The sequence below is a fragment of the Convolutriloba macropyga genome, chromosome 13 (genome assembly GCF_964194025.1).
Source record: "Convolutriloba macropyga chromosome 13, txConMacr16.3, whole genome shotgun sequence".
NCBI lineage: Eukaryota > Metazoa > Xenacoelomorpha > Acoela > Convolutidae > Convolutriloba > Convolutriloba macropyga.
The window spans coordinates 23,605,580-23,620,720 of NC_134480.1; the positions used below are offsets into that span (position 1 = coordinate 23,605,580).

Here is a 15,141-nt window from a genome sequence, read left to right on the forward strand (position 1 = left end):
TCGAAGATTTTGTTGTCGTTGGATCTTACTTTTCTTTTGCAATAATTGAAACAAAAACGAACAAGACAAGCAAATTGTGATGTTTTTATAAAAGCATTCGAACTCTTTTTCAATCAAAATCAAAACAGTTTTGAACTTTTTACAAGCCTTGAACTCTTTTTGATCTTCTTTGATTGTTTGAGTATGATCATTATAACAAGTTTTTTTAAAAAATGTTTCCTCTATGTTGCTGCTGGTTGTCTGTTGAAAGATGTATATCAGAGAATTCTGTTTCACTGAGAACAAAACGTGCCTGAACTTTTACTACTGTCTGGTTCAATTCTGGCTTCATTAAATTTTCATTAAAGTCATGGGCTTTTATTTTTCATTTGCTTGAGATATTTGCAAAAATTGTTCTGTATGAATTACCGTGCTCATTCTAGAATTTGGGCCTACTTGTGTCTGCCATTCAGAAACTTCGACAACATTGGTTGCCTAATATGACCTTCAGAAAAAAACAAGAAAGACTATATGGGTCGTGGAAGGACGCGGTTGTTTTAATTGGAAAATGACGAACATTTTCAGTTCCTTGCTTTTGGAATCTCAATGAAATACGGTGAACTATCTCTAGAATTTAAACATCTGGCAGTTGAACGAGTTGTGACACTCACGTCCTCGCGCATCCCTGCTGAGGATTAGTTGAGTAGTCCATTGTCATTCAGACTATCGATGTCGAGTTTGAGCTTCTTTAAGCGGGAAAGAAGATTAGAAAATCGTTTTGTGTTCTGTTTCATTCTTTGTTCTGTTTTTTGTTCTGTTTATGTTTTTTGGTCTGTTTTTCTTCAGTGCATACTATCCCATATATTAAGCGAGCGGCTGCTAGAGTGCAAAAAAGATTTTTGTAAATTGTAAACGTCTTTTTGAGCTCCTTAAAGCGCGAGAAAGGATTAGAAAATTGTTATTTGATGGAAAACTACTGGAGTTCTGATTATATCATAACACGGAATCAAGTGTATTTTTTTGCTCGTTGACTGTTGTTATGGCTTTATTGATGAGGAGGTTGAGTAATACCAAACACTTGCCGTGATCAATTACAGATTGTGTGAGGTCGAGACTGCTTTTCAATCACGGATGCTGTCGTTAATTTCAAGCTCTTCAAAGAAAAATTCTGCTTCTTTTAACAACTTTTGAAACTAAGAACGTCTGTTAGCATTAATTTTATATTCTTTGCCAATCTCGGTAACAATATCACTTCGTTCACCATTTAGACCAAGCGAAGTAATTGGGACTTCTGTCGATAACTTCTGAGACCCAGAATTTATTGAAAGAGAACTAGGAGTTGTTATATGACAGCACGGCTAAATCTACTGTGTATTTCGGGGGGGGGGGGGATTTGTCAACGTTTTTGCTTTTCCCTTGCCTACGCAAACTCAACCGTTTCATTTTTTTCCTGTGTTTATTCATTTCATACTATCCATATACTAAGCGAGCGGCTAATAGTGTGCAAAAAAAATTTTTTGTTTTGTAAAAGAAAAGAAATTTGGAGAGGTTTTTTAAGTTTTTTCTTGATTGGTTGCTTCATATTTGTTGAATCATACCATGAATTTACACCAGTTTCTCCGTTGTAAAAGCTCATAATGGTTTATTTAAAATTAGAGAGGAAGATTTCAACGTTTGCTTTTGTCTTTTGTTTATTCTTTTTGGTCACGGAATTCAGTTGAAAGTTTCTAAAGTTTTTAAATTATGAAACCATTTTCTGGCTGTTTTCTTTTCCTCGAAAACTAACTGCAATTTTTCTACTCTTGAAATGTCGCTGTTTTTGCAATTAGTTAAAACTAAATTCAAAAGTTAGATATCTTTTTGACTGAGTTATTTGTTTCAAATTTCGGAAAATGTTTTCGAAATTACCGTTCCTGATAAAATTCTTGTAAGGTTTTTCTTCTTTTCAAAAGTCTGTTGTCATTTAACGTAGCAACAACTTTACGCTCTTTTTGTTTCATCAAGAAAAGTCAATTTGATTGTTAAATTTGTGAGTGCTGGAATTTTTTTCATCGAAAACCAGAAAACGTTTTTTGATTTTACTTATCGAAACAAGATCTTTTTTGCGTTTTTTTCCGCTTTCCAAAGATAACTAAATCTTTAACGGTGCATTAATTTTGCACGTTACAATTACAAAAGCTCAATTTAACTGTTACATATGTAGGTGTCCAAATGTTTCTTGTCGAAAACCAAAAAATGTTTTTAAAATTTACTGATCGAAAAAGTTTTTTTGTTTTCGTTCTTTTTGAAAATAATTCGAAACTTTAATGTAGCAATTACTTCACGCGCTTTTTGTTACAATTAGACACTTTGATTCTTCTTTAAACTTACGTGTCTAAAATCAGAAGACGTTTCTCGACTTTACTGATCGAGAAAACGTAGCCGCTTTTTGAGTGCCTTCTCTTTCTAAACTCTGTCTCTCCTAGCAAATTAAAATAATGAGTTGTACTGAAAATTTGTTGGGTGCCAAATTTCTGTTTCTGTAGGACAGATCAAACCGGTAAAAGGACTACAGATTTGATGTCAGATGAGACCTCGGCGCTGCTGTCTTTGCTTTTGTCTTCGTGGTGCTTTCACCCTCCTTGTTTAAAAAAACTCCGTTTCAAAAGGTTAACAATTTTTTTTCTAATCAAAGAGGTACGTCTCTGAAATATTTTTTATAAAACATCTGTTATATTCTGTTTGGTTTCCTCTTTTCGTTTCTACGGTTGCGATTTCTTATAGCCTTCATGATTTTCTTTCTGAATTCCCAAGGTCATTGGGAACAAACAGATAATGCCTTTGAATTTTTCTTCCCGGCCAATTTTTTGATGATGTAAACGCTAACCAAGAATTCCCGGTATGTTTTTGTAGCCGTTTTTTATCAAAATTTGTCCCGATTAGTGTTGCAAGTTTTTGAATTCAGCGGTAATCCTCTTACTTCACGTTTCACTGCTGACGGTCCCCCAGGTTAAGGTCCCATACCGCCTCTAATCAGACCACGGGGGTGTAGTGAGACCCAAATTACAGAGTCCGGAAAATGTTATGGTCGCAAGATGGTCTGGACAATGGTCTCACTAAGGTCTGCACATAGTATCCCAGGTTGAGGTGCCATCCGGAAGTGACCTCTGATCAGACCACGTCCAACGCACACGGTGTGTTCCCAGACCAAAATTACAGGGTCTGGGATTTGGCTCCAGCGCACAATAGTATGATCAGAGGTCACTTCGGTCTGGGGATGGTATGATCAGAGGTCACTTCGGTCTGGGGATGGTATGATCAGAGGTCACTTCGGTCTGGGGATGGTATGATCAGAGGTCACTTTGGTCTGGGATGGTATGATCAGAAGTCACTTCAGGATGGGAATGGTCTGATCAGAGGCGTATTCAAGCGCACATTAGTCTGATCAGAGACCATTTCGAGCGGAATTTTTTTTTGATTTTTTGTTTTTTTACAGAGAGATGTCGGCTCTGTCAAGACATAGACGAGATAGTCTGATCAGAAGTGATTTTGAGCGCACAATCGTCTGGAAAATGGTCTGGGTTTGAACTGGGCTATGGTCGCACAATCGCCTGGACAATGGTCGGATTATGGTCTGATCAGAGGTCCTTTCCGTCTGGGAAGGTCTGATCAGAGACAGTTTTGAGCGCACTTAGAGCGCACACGGTGTTTCGAGCGCACTTTAGTCTGATCACAGGATACTTTGGTCTGGGAGGGTCTGATCAGAGGTAACTTTCGTCTGGCCCGGTCTGATCAGGGGTCACTTCCGGATGGCACCTCAACCTGGGATACAATGGTCGCACGAAAGTCTCATCCTAGACCCAAGTTTGGACGTAGAATGGGAAATGGCTGCAGAAAAGTTGTCATAGATCATCAAAAAGATCGAGAACAAAGTTTGAACCTAGTCTGGAAAATAAATGCACGAAAATCTGGCCAAGGGTCACAAAAAAGTCTGACCTGAGACTAAAGTCTGGACATTGTCTGGACAATGGTTGCACGAAACTCTGGGCAAGGGTCGCACGATACTATTATTCAAATTTACGATGAGTACTATAAGTTGGAAGTCCATAATTTATACAAATTCAAAGTGAATTAAACGTGTATTTAGGAATGTTCTGATCAGACGGCAAAGTCGTGAGGATGCGAGGGATTAGAGTTAGCATCACTCTCACTAAAGCCGCACAAAAAATTCGGGTCGCATTAAAGTTGCACAAAAAACTTGGTCGCACGAAAATCTGATCAGAGGTCTTTTCAGGGGCCTGGCATTGTCTGATCAGAAGTAGTTACGGCCGCACAAAGATCCCCTTTTTTTCCTTGGATCACACGAAAGTCTGATCAGAGATAATTTCAGTCTGGTACGGTCTGATCAGAGACCAAAGTCTGGATATAGTCTGATCAGAGGTGGCTTGTGTCTGGGACCTTAACCTCTGCTTGGAGTCCAGCGACATAGGGCTTCCAGCACATTGCAGCAGCTGATTAGCTGAACAACACAGGAAAAAAACCACAACAGTTTCCTGAACTGAAATTAGATAAATAGTCTGTTAGTATGTGCAGATGCCTTATTGATTTATTTATTAGACCGCTGAGCATTTAAAGTTGACGAACCCTATTCTCCGATGACCTGTCCAACAAGATTCATTTTCACAGCGGAGTCTCAAAGCAATCAAACAAGATTTGTTTTCACAGATGTTACGCTTTGAATGGTTTTGAAACTGTGCATGTCATAAAGACATACTTGATCGTATAACATTTTAAGGACATTTTCCTTGTATTGCGTCCTTATACGTGTTGAATTCCTCCCCAATTACGACATGGGAGTGCAATTTAGGGTGCAAATAGAATGCATACCCACTCTGCAACCACTAAACTAGAATACTTTTTGGAGTATTTTTAACCTCTCGGTTATAATCTATCTAATTTGGAAAGATACGCTTTCAAACTGGGATCTTTTCTGTGTTTTCTCCTCACGCTTAAATGATCGGGTACTATAAAATTTTTACATAGTGATTCACACTCTAATGGCACTAGCTCTATAACTTGGTGTCCATAATGTACTGAAGAGTGGCGGGGGGTGGGGGGTGCACACGGAAAAGATCGTTAAAGTCCATTTTTGAGTTCTTAAAACTGAAAGAATTATGTTTCTAGAAAACACTCTGAACCCTTAAAACCATGACTGATAAAATTTTATTGCTCTATTTTTTATTAGTAATTAATTGTGACAAAATTCAAAGCATCATCTGTTTTTGTGAACCATTGTACGGGTAGCTGCAAAATTGCTAATTCCGTTCTTAATCCACCATTAGTGTTGAAACGGACAATTTTGAAACTAATGACCAATTAGAATTTTTTATTCGAGTCTAACTGAATCTATCTTAGTTAATAGATAGTAGATACTGCAACCGTGGACAACAGTGATTCATGGACAAACGTGACAAGGGCGTGGTCATTATAGTGGAGAAGTCATTGTCGTTCAGGCTTGCCCAGAAACAGTCATCGTTAAAACGTGTGACGATATTATTTCTAATCCTGCATTATATATGAACTAAATTTGTTTATGTCCGCACACGTTTATAGCCCTAATCTTAAAATATGGTCCTGAATAAGAGTGTCAAACTCAAAAAAATTCATTCGATCAAATGCACTTTTGTACGTATTGGTACCAGACAGCGACATACGACTATAATGCAATTTCATTTGGTGAAATTTTCGTCTTTGAATGCAATTCCTGTATACTTTTCTTTTCCTCGTTAAATGTTGAAGACTTTTCTTGTATATATTGATCTGTTGTCTTTAGCATAATTTCGGCACCTTCATTTGCAGTTGCGTATTGATCTTGTCGTCACATGCAATTGCTGTAACATCTGCAATCTGTATTATATTAGAGTTTTTCTATATTTTTCATGAATTACATCGAAATAGAGTGAAAAAAATAGTGGTCCTGATTTGTCCCTCTCGGCAAACCATGTGGTAAACATAAGGAAGCAAAGTTATAGAAAAATCTTCCTGTAATTTGACCTTTGTTTAAGGAGACGCTGATAAGCAAAAATATCTTACCTTTCTTACCTTTTAGTGTGTGATATTATTAATGAAGCGTCTGAAAAAGTACTTTATTCTATGTCATGCAATGAAAAGTGTTTAAATTCCTTGGTCAACAATAATAACAACAACAATAATATACGTCCACCAACCATTACATCATATTGAAAATCCCCAACAGTGAAACTACAACTTGTGACTATTTCAGATTTACTCCGAGCACTGCTTTTACATACTGTTAACATTTGTTCACCATTGTAGATTGTTTTCAGCAGCTATTAGAACAAGTTCATTCCACAATAAATTTTATGAGTATTATCGGAATATACCAAGCTGATGCATCACCCTGAACGACAAAAGTAGGTTATAAGCAGATGATTTTATCTAAAAAATTATTAACTTTCCATCTATATCGATTTGTCAGCGCCATTTTAGCGAATTTTTCTTCTTTTTAAAGATCTTGCAAGATAAACATTTTTTCTTGCAAGATTTTGCAACATTATCTGTTTATTTTGAAAATGCAAATTATAGATGTAAATGGAGCAGGGCTGCGCACGGTCATTATCGGATATGCGTTATAAGTTCTGAAATAAAATGTGAGTGGAAAACATCAAACAAACACAATGGGTTATAGAAAAATTGACGGGTAGTTCAATTACTTTAAAACAATAATACATGACAACTTTAGCCTGGGCGAACTCTACAACCTAAATAAAATAAAAACAATGAAATACAGCAAATGAAGTGTTAGAATTTCTATTCAAACTATAGTCTTAAACTTAGTTGGATATAATAAAAAGTTTAAGTTACCAGTTAATCAGACAAGAACAAATTGATTCAAGTCACTAATTTGATATAAATGAATCTTCAAGAAATGGTGATGTACATCACAATACTAGGTTCAAACTGATGATGCTAGATAGTTGTTGTTAGAGTTAGATTGTTTGATATACAGGTTTCCCACCACGTAATGATTGATTGTGATACCACCAAAAATGTGAATGAGTTCTTAGAAAAGTGCAAACGCATTCTACATATGGAATCCTTTGCGACTGAATTCTAGTAATTTTGTAAAAGCAAACCATTTTGGGTAGCACTTGCGACCCCCACTATAAATCTTGGTGCTAAGATTAGTTTTGTATTGCGACCTCTTCGCATGGACATTAAGTATCTGCACAGCTAATTTTTAAGTCCAGTTAAATCTCCAAAAATCAAATCATCATCTATTACTGGGATCTCTCCAGAAAATCATTAATTTCTACTGTAAAATATCTTTTTTTGTTACTCCCTATTTTTTGAGAGATTATTTTTTTACTTGTTTAAAAACGGTTTTATTCGGCTTGCAAATGTCCATAACCCATCAAGCTACGAGCCCGCAGTTTTGCAAGTCAAAAAACTGATTTATTTTCTAAAACAAAAAAAAATTGTCATTGACAGTCATAATCATTTTCTGCTGAGTAAAAATAATTTTTACTACTGTTTTTCCTGTTCATTCTACAAGGGTTCAAAAGACAACGAAGCTGGTGACCTACACAGGGGAAACGCCTGACTTTCCAATCTGGAGCACGAGATTTGTGGCGATGATGTAGACGAAAGGCTGCATCATGGTTGCACAATCACATATTGACAAACAAAGATGCGTCTCTGGACATTGTGCCCATTCAATCAAAGGTCAGAAAACCCAAGACGCCTCCATAGTGGTGGGCAGATGCTGTGTAAAAATTACGTACTCTCAACCAAAGGGGAATTCCAATGACATTTAAAGAATGTTTCGTGTGTGTCTGAATATTCGTCAAAAGGAGATTTTCGAAAAAGGAAACAGCTACATGAAATTCTAGAAGGGAATTCCTTTAAAACTAACAAAAACCATTTTACTTAACCTACAGAGTTCTAGAGTTCAAGATGGGTTCCAACAGAGTAAAATTTAACAGTGCAAAGAAGCTGCGCAGTCGATTGGGTCATTCGGGTCAGGCGGATGTGGTCAAGAGGCACTTGAGACAGTGCGGGAACCCGATGATGTGGGCAGATTGTGCGCATTGGCCAAGATCACAAAGACTCTTTGACTAAGAGTAGCAGGAACCCAAGCAGAGAAGAAGCTGGAGATAGTGTTCATTGCAGTGATGCAAAAATTCAGAGCAGAGTAAATATCGGGGTTCAGGTTTTGCATTGTTTTTACAGACGGGTACAAAAAATTGTGTTTGCAGACCTGCTTAGGACAAAGAAGGAATCGCTAGCAAGCCTAAAGAAGTTTGTTCTCAGTGTGGGGACGCCCGAGAAACTGAGACAAAACAATGCGAAGAAGTTTCTCCTAGATCAGTTTAAGAAGTACTGCTTATACACAGGCATTATACAGAAGAAGGCAAAACCATAGAAGGCATAATAGATCTGGTTAGATGAGAGGTGCTACAGGACACTCTCGGAGATGATAAAGTGTTTGCTTAATGACTCAGGACTTCTCAAGATGACGTGGGGAGCAGCATTTCTTCACACAGAAAGGTTCTGAAACTGTGAGACAGATTCCTCGCACAGTTTATGCAAGGTATAAAAGCTAAGTTTTCAATTAGCAAAATCTCTTTTTTTGGTTGTACGGTCTTCATGGGGATGAGAGACAGAAATGTAAGCAAAGTTGAATCCAAGGCACAGGAGGGAAGTTATGTGGGTTAGACTGAGGGTGACAATGGATACCTCGTGTACATAAACAACTCACTTAAGGTTCTGGCAATCCGGGATGTGATCATCAAGGAGACCGAAGGGGGATCAGAGCTTGCCACCACAGAGACGTCTGACCTAAAAGATGAGGGATCATAATTATTGGAGATTTGGAACCCAGATGATGGTAATCAAGATGATGGCAACAAAAAGAGAAACAGCACATCTAAGGCACTAGAATGGAAGGGGCACGAGGCAGAATGCGTGGACACTCAAGAATGGACACATACAAGATGCACCGCAAGTTAAGGAAGATGGAGAATTTAACGCAACAGGAGGGACTCCCAGAGATGCATAGTGGCCAAATAGAGTGACACAACAAACGTCAAACAGTGAGAGTCTTTTGGCTCCTTTGAAGATGCACTGGAGCAAGCAGTCAGAACAGAGCCCAGATATGAGACACGAACAAGGAAGGTTCTGCATTTTTTTTGTAGAAGTCAAAACCGAGGGCGAGATTAAAGCAACCCAAGAAAACAAGACTTGTGAGATCTAGTAAGAGGAACCGCAGACATGGACTTCATACCGGCAAATATGTCTAAAAAATGAAATTAGGACCAGGTGGTCAAGTCGACAAACATAAAGCACGATATGAGGCAAAGGGTTTGAAACAAGTGGAGGGCCTGGACTCTTTTGAGATTTTTGCGCCTAATTTCAAGCCAGAGACAATCCGGATTCCTAATCATTTTTCAGCAAAGCAGGACCACGTGAGGCAACTTTTATGCCAAGTCGGCTTACTTGTACTCATTAATAGAGGAAGAAGAGTATCCGAAACAGCCACAGAAGTTTATGAAGCGAGGATCAGATAGAGAGAAGTTAGTATGTCGACCTAATAAACCTATTTTTGCTTCATAACTGGCCGCTATCAACTAGTAAAATGAGTTGGCAAACATTTTACTGAGAAAAAAGTTAATCGGAAGCAGGAACGACCCCTGTTTGTTCGTGAGAGCAGACTCAGAAGGTCAAACTTTCATCTGGGGTTGATGACATCCTAGTGGTTTTAAGAAGCACGACAGCAATCTTCCATGTCAGGAATGCACTCATGGCAACATTCCACAGGAAAAACACGGGAAGACTACACTGGATTCTGGGACTCTTAATTAAATAAATGTGAAGAGGGCAAAGTCACAATCAACCAAAAGCGCTGCAAAGAAACAATGCTGGTGTGTTTTCAAATGGATCAAAAGCAAACCCTCCCTCAAGGAATCCAGCTGATATTAGCCTGAAACTTCAGACCGCACAGAGCGAAGAAGAAGAAGTGGATTAGAAGATATACATAATCTTGGCTGGTTCTCTTTTTTATCTGGCAAAACAGGCAGAAGATAGGACCATTTCAATTCACTAAGTTTTGCACAGAAAAAAAGCAGCGGATATTTTCACAAAACTTACCCGTATCGAAGTTGGATTTGCTTGGAGCAGGCTCTACGCAATCAGCTGAAGTCTGAGTGAGGGGCTGTTACAATTTCGATTCAAACTACAGTCTTAAACCTATTTAGAAATTTATAACGTTTATTGTACCAGTTAATCTGACAGGAGGAAATTCATATAAATCACTAATTTGTTCCTCTCGAATCTTCAAGAAATCATGCCGTGATTCAATACTCGGTTCGAACTGATAATAGAAAATTTTCAGTAGAGTTGGATTATTTGATGTAGAGTCTTCCACCACGTATTCATTGATTTTGAGACCACCGGGAACGTTAATGAATTCTTACAAAGCTGCAAATGCATTCTATATATTGCATGCTTTGCGAGTGAATTCCAGGAAAACTGCTGAAGGAAATGAGTTTGGGTGAACTCTGCGAGCCCCTCCCTAAGTCATGGAGCTAATATTAGTTTGGTGTTTCGACTTTTTCTCTTTGATTTTGGGTATAAATACAGCTGATTTTTGAGTCTCTTTTCATCCCCAAAATCAAATCACCATCTGTTAATCAGATCTCTCCTGTAAATCTTTAAATTTTATTGCACAATATCTTTTTGTTATTCTTGTATTTTTTTAAGATTAATTCTTTTTACTTTACGCTGTGTTTTTTGAAAAAAAATTACGAAGTGTTTATTATTTTTTTGTGAGCAATTAATTCCCACGAGCTCTCTACTGTAAAATATAAAGTGTTAGGTTGACTGAATCAAATGGAGTTAATTTTGACAGGATTGAACTTTCAAAAATCTTGCAAGATCTTACAGTAAAACATTTTTCTCAAGAATCTTGTACGATCTCAGAAGAACGCTTTCTTGGTTTCTATTGAATAACGTGAAAAAAATGGCAAAAGGGCCGCCAAAATATTTCATCTCAAAATGAGCACCATCATCACAAAAAAGTTGAAGTATTTATGATCTTTCTTCTAAATCAGATCAATTCCAAGCGTATCACTACTTCAGCTGTATTTGGTCATTCGTGAAAATTACCTGCATCCCGAATAGCTAAAACTAGATAAAAAATGTAAATTTCTAACATTTATTCTCAACATTAAAAAATTTCCAAAATTTTAGAATGGCAAAAAAACTGCTTTCACTGAGGCTTCATAAGTTGTTTATAGGACTTTCATAAGTTGTTTTTACATAGAGCAATATTAATTCGAAGCGAAAAAAATCTTAAAAATGAGAAACAAGCAATCAGATTTATGATTCTTATCAACCATAGAAAGATCATATATAGTTAATATTATTCGAAAGCAAAAATTTTACTTAGTCTAATTATACATGAATAGGTAAGTTCAAAATACCCACATCGCAATCAATAAGTCTTAAAAACATATAAGTTCAATTAATTTAAAAATAAATTTAAAATAAATTTATTTTCAACGTGCCATCTGCCGAAGACTTAAAACCAATAAGATTTTCTCCCAGATCAGTTCACAACCTTTGCGAACTCATTCCATATCTTTTCCAAGGATGTCAATCTGCAAGACTACTACGTGAAAAGTCATCAAAATTCATTTGGAGCGGTAAAAAAAATTTCCCACCATTTAAAACTAGGAAATCAAATTCTACTGAAAACACACAGTCCAATCCCACTATGGAAACGAGAATCAAAAGCGACACATCATGCGCTAGTTTAGGCGCAGCTTTATAGCAACTGACGCACAAAGCTTGTCAGACAGTTGCATTTGGGTCGCATTTCCTTAACTCAGCATCACGCGTCGCGATTCATTATCACGGCAAAAGTCTCTCCCTTTTCCAATAAGAAATGCACCAAATTCTTCAAAGTTTCACGGAAAAAAAATTTTAAAATGTGTAAAAAGCGTAAAAAGTGTTCCGAGTATATTTTTCAATGAAAGATGAATTAGTTAATTGAACATCTCAATAGGCTTTTGAACTTTTTATACTCGCAGTTATATAAGCCCAAACGAATTGCCAAATAAATAGGGCTATATTGTTATAGATAACACGCTATACCTCGGCTCCGGAGATTTGGTAGATACTTTTTCTTATTGCTGTCACTGTTGCAATAGAAGATTGTTACATTAATTTTTACCCGAAAATCAGATAAATATCAGATTACTAGAAAAGACGTTTGAGATCAAACAATAAAATCAAAACAATAAGCAGTTAGGTGCTCCATTTTTTGTCGTTCCGTATATGAAAAAGAACGGCGACTCCAGATATTATTTACAAAACGAGTTCAGGTGACTAGCGCTTCAGCTTCACGCATGCTGTTATAAATGGACCGATACAAATTTTGCAAAGAAATTCCTCAAAAGAGTTGTTTACAATCATTTTTGTTGTTATCTGTTATTTTGGTGTTGACAACCGTTCTCCTCCATTTTAACAACAATGCAAACTTGGGTTCGCTCTTCAAGCAGTACTCATTTCCACAACCTCATGAGTCACCTGTTATATCTTTGGGGCCAGAATGGCCGGATCTGGCGCTGTTCGTGCCCGTTTTTCCCGCCGGTGAGGCTGAACTGAACCGGGAATTATTGCGGACTTTAAAATTTTTCTGGCCTCGGCACAGTTTGCAACTAATTTTCCTGGCTGATGGAGAACTGTCGCCTTCTGTGAAAAATGCATTTGCGGATCGAATCAAGAAGGCAATGGAGAATCACACAAAATCTGTCCAAGTGAAGTTCAACTATATTCCAAAAGTAGTTTATGGCGGCCGTGGTCATGATAGACAACAATTAATAATGTTCTGGGCCGATAATTTCACCAACGCTGAGTATGTGGGGTTTCTTGACGATGATACTATGATCACCAATCATGTTTTACTTGAAGACGTTTTTGACGAGAAAGGTCGACCTCATGTCTGGGGCTGTTCTTCAAAAACTTCAGTTAGATACTGGCTCAACGTTGCAGAGACCAGCAGGTGGACTGATAACTCGAATGTAGAAATAATGCGAACTATGATTTATTTCGCAGTAGTCGTGAAAACTTCTCATTTGAAAGAAGTTCGTGACAGTGTTTTAAGACATCGCCCAGAGTTTACAAATTTTGACGACTTTTTTAAACGTGGAATCATAGAAAAAGGTCGAGATTTCAGTCAGTTTAACATAATGCACCAACATTTGTGGAACCTTAAAAGAGATGAATATAACTGGCATCTTCAACCAATTTCGGCGGAAGACAATCACTTTGAACAGATAAATGGGACCACCTACCAAATGTTTGTTCCAAAACCACGATACTCGCTGCATCATAGTTCTGACAGCCGTAAGAACAGGCCTGGTTTTGTTGAAGACGTTCTCAAAAGAGGTTTTTGCTATTCACTCACGAAGTCGGAATTCGAAGCCAATGGTGAACATAGTCAGTTATGTAAGAATGCCAGCTATACATGGGATGTTGTATCCAAAACTCCTAATATGGACCAATGGAGATTTGCCCATTTGGACTGGCGATGGGATAAGAGGACAGTTAACGAGCATGTGAAGCGAATCGCTCTGAATAGTGCTAGATCTGATTGGAATGAAGAAGAAATCAAGAGCATTTTTTTGCGAAAGTTATAAAATCTTAATTTATTTTTTTGTGTTAATATATAATAGGAGCTATTCTGTCCCCCCCCAGTGTTTTTACGCCCCCCCCCCCCAGTGTTTTTACGCCCCCCCCCCAGTGTTTTTACGCCCCCCCCCCCAGTGTTTTTACGCCCCCCCCCCCCAGTGTTTTTACGCCCCCCCCCCCCCAGTGTTTTTACGCCCCCCCCCCCCCCAGATAAAAATTTTTTGTTGTTATATGGCACGCTCCTATGTAAAAAAGCATGTGCGCCTGAGAGGCGTAAAAGATTTAAGCCCCTAAGCTGGGGCGGTGGGGGGGGGGGCAAATAGAATAGATCCATAAAATATAGTGTGTTTGTGTCTTCAAATTAAGCTTAACTATGGGTTTATGTGTCTTATTTAATGTATGATTGCATACCATACTAATTGACTATCTTTTTATAACTGACATACGTTTCGTAGGACTGAATAAAAAACCACCCAATGCTAAGACCCGCGACATCCTCACCATGTCAATGCCAGGTGTTGGATGCCCATCACTACATCTGCACATTTTATTAATTCCGCGCAAAATGCTGGATTTACCAAGAACGACACTACCGTATCCAAGACCTTGGAAAGGTCTCGCGCGGTTTTCAAAGCAATCTATATTTTTTCAGAATAGAGAAAAAGATTCAAAGTGCAGACAAAGAATAGCAAAGACAAAATTGTTTTTGTGTTGCAGTCTTTCTGCTTACAAAAAAATTGTTTCCAGAAATATTTGTAACGTGGCAGATTCACATCACTTGATTGATTGAGCTCTTATGAGAATCTCCAATTGAAAATATATTCTAGAGAACAATCAACCAATGGTTCGGTCATAAGTTTTCCTAGAAAAAAAAACTTTCAGAAAACTGCCCCGAAACTAATGGCAGATAATGTTAACTTCGATTTGCGAGTGTTTACCGCAGAGGCATCAAGTCTTTTCATCCATTTATTTATGCATTGAAAAAATAATGCTTTGTGGTGGCTTCTACCCCTTGTTAGTGTAGGAACAACGGTCCTCTTGCACTGTATCAAGAAGTATTTACTTATCTCCTTAGACTCTACTTGATTGTTTTGCAAAAATGATTTAATTTCAAAATAAAAATTTTTTGCGCCGTTGTTGGTCAATGGAGATAACTACGTTGTTATTTTACTGATTAATCCCTCTAAGTTTTGGTTGCTCCACTGCAGTTAAAATTTTTCTTTACTGCAGCCAACACTCCATTTGTCGTCAAATTTTTGATGCTGCTGCAGCTGCTGCTGCTACTACTACTACTACTACAGCTCTGAACAATGTCGCTGACTCCCTAATTCTTTTCGCTCTCCTTGAAAATCTCTCTTAAGTTTTCAAACCCCGAATTTCCAAGTTTGAACGTGAAAAAAACCCGAACGTTTCGAAAACTCACGTGTTCGAAACCTGAATTTTCATGTTTGAACGTTTTTACAAAAT

At 37.7% G+C, this 15,141-nt stretch overlaps 2 protein-coding genes across 3 annotated transcripts in view; one reads left to right on the forward strand and one right to left on the reverse strand.

Annotated features, from left to right (window-relative positions):
* Positions 1-15,141, reverse strand: part of LOC142352140 (large ribosomal subunit protein uL22m-like) — a 350,565-nt gene that overhangs the window by 138,497 nt on the left and 196,927 nt on the right. The gene's annotated exons all lie outside the window — the stretch shown is intronic.
* Positions 6,277-13,749, forward strand: LOC142351788 (uncharacterized). Of its 2 annotated transcripts, none has more exons than XM_075403956.1 (2): positions 6,277-6,396; positions 12,328-13,749. In XM_075403956.1, exon 2 carries the CDS (start codon positions 12,402-12,404, stop codon positions 13,680-13,682), a length of 1,281 nt encoding a protein of 426 aa, XP_075260071.1. In that variant the 5' UTR covers positions 6,277-6,396; positions 12,328-12,401; the 3' UTR covers positions 13,683-13,749. The 2 variants fall into 2 exon arrangements, with proteins under 2 accessions (XP_075260071.1, XP_075260070.1); XM_075403955.1 differs by having other exon boundaries at positions 6,277-6,392; positions 12,366-13,749.

Excerpts from the sequence above, each read along its gene's own strand:
- LOC142351788 (XM_075403956.1), top strand. The coding sequence starts at position 12,402 with ATGGACCGATACAAATTTTGCAAAGAAATTCCTCAAAAGAGTTGTTTA.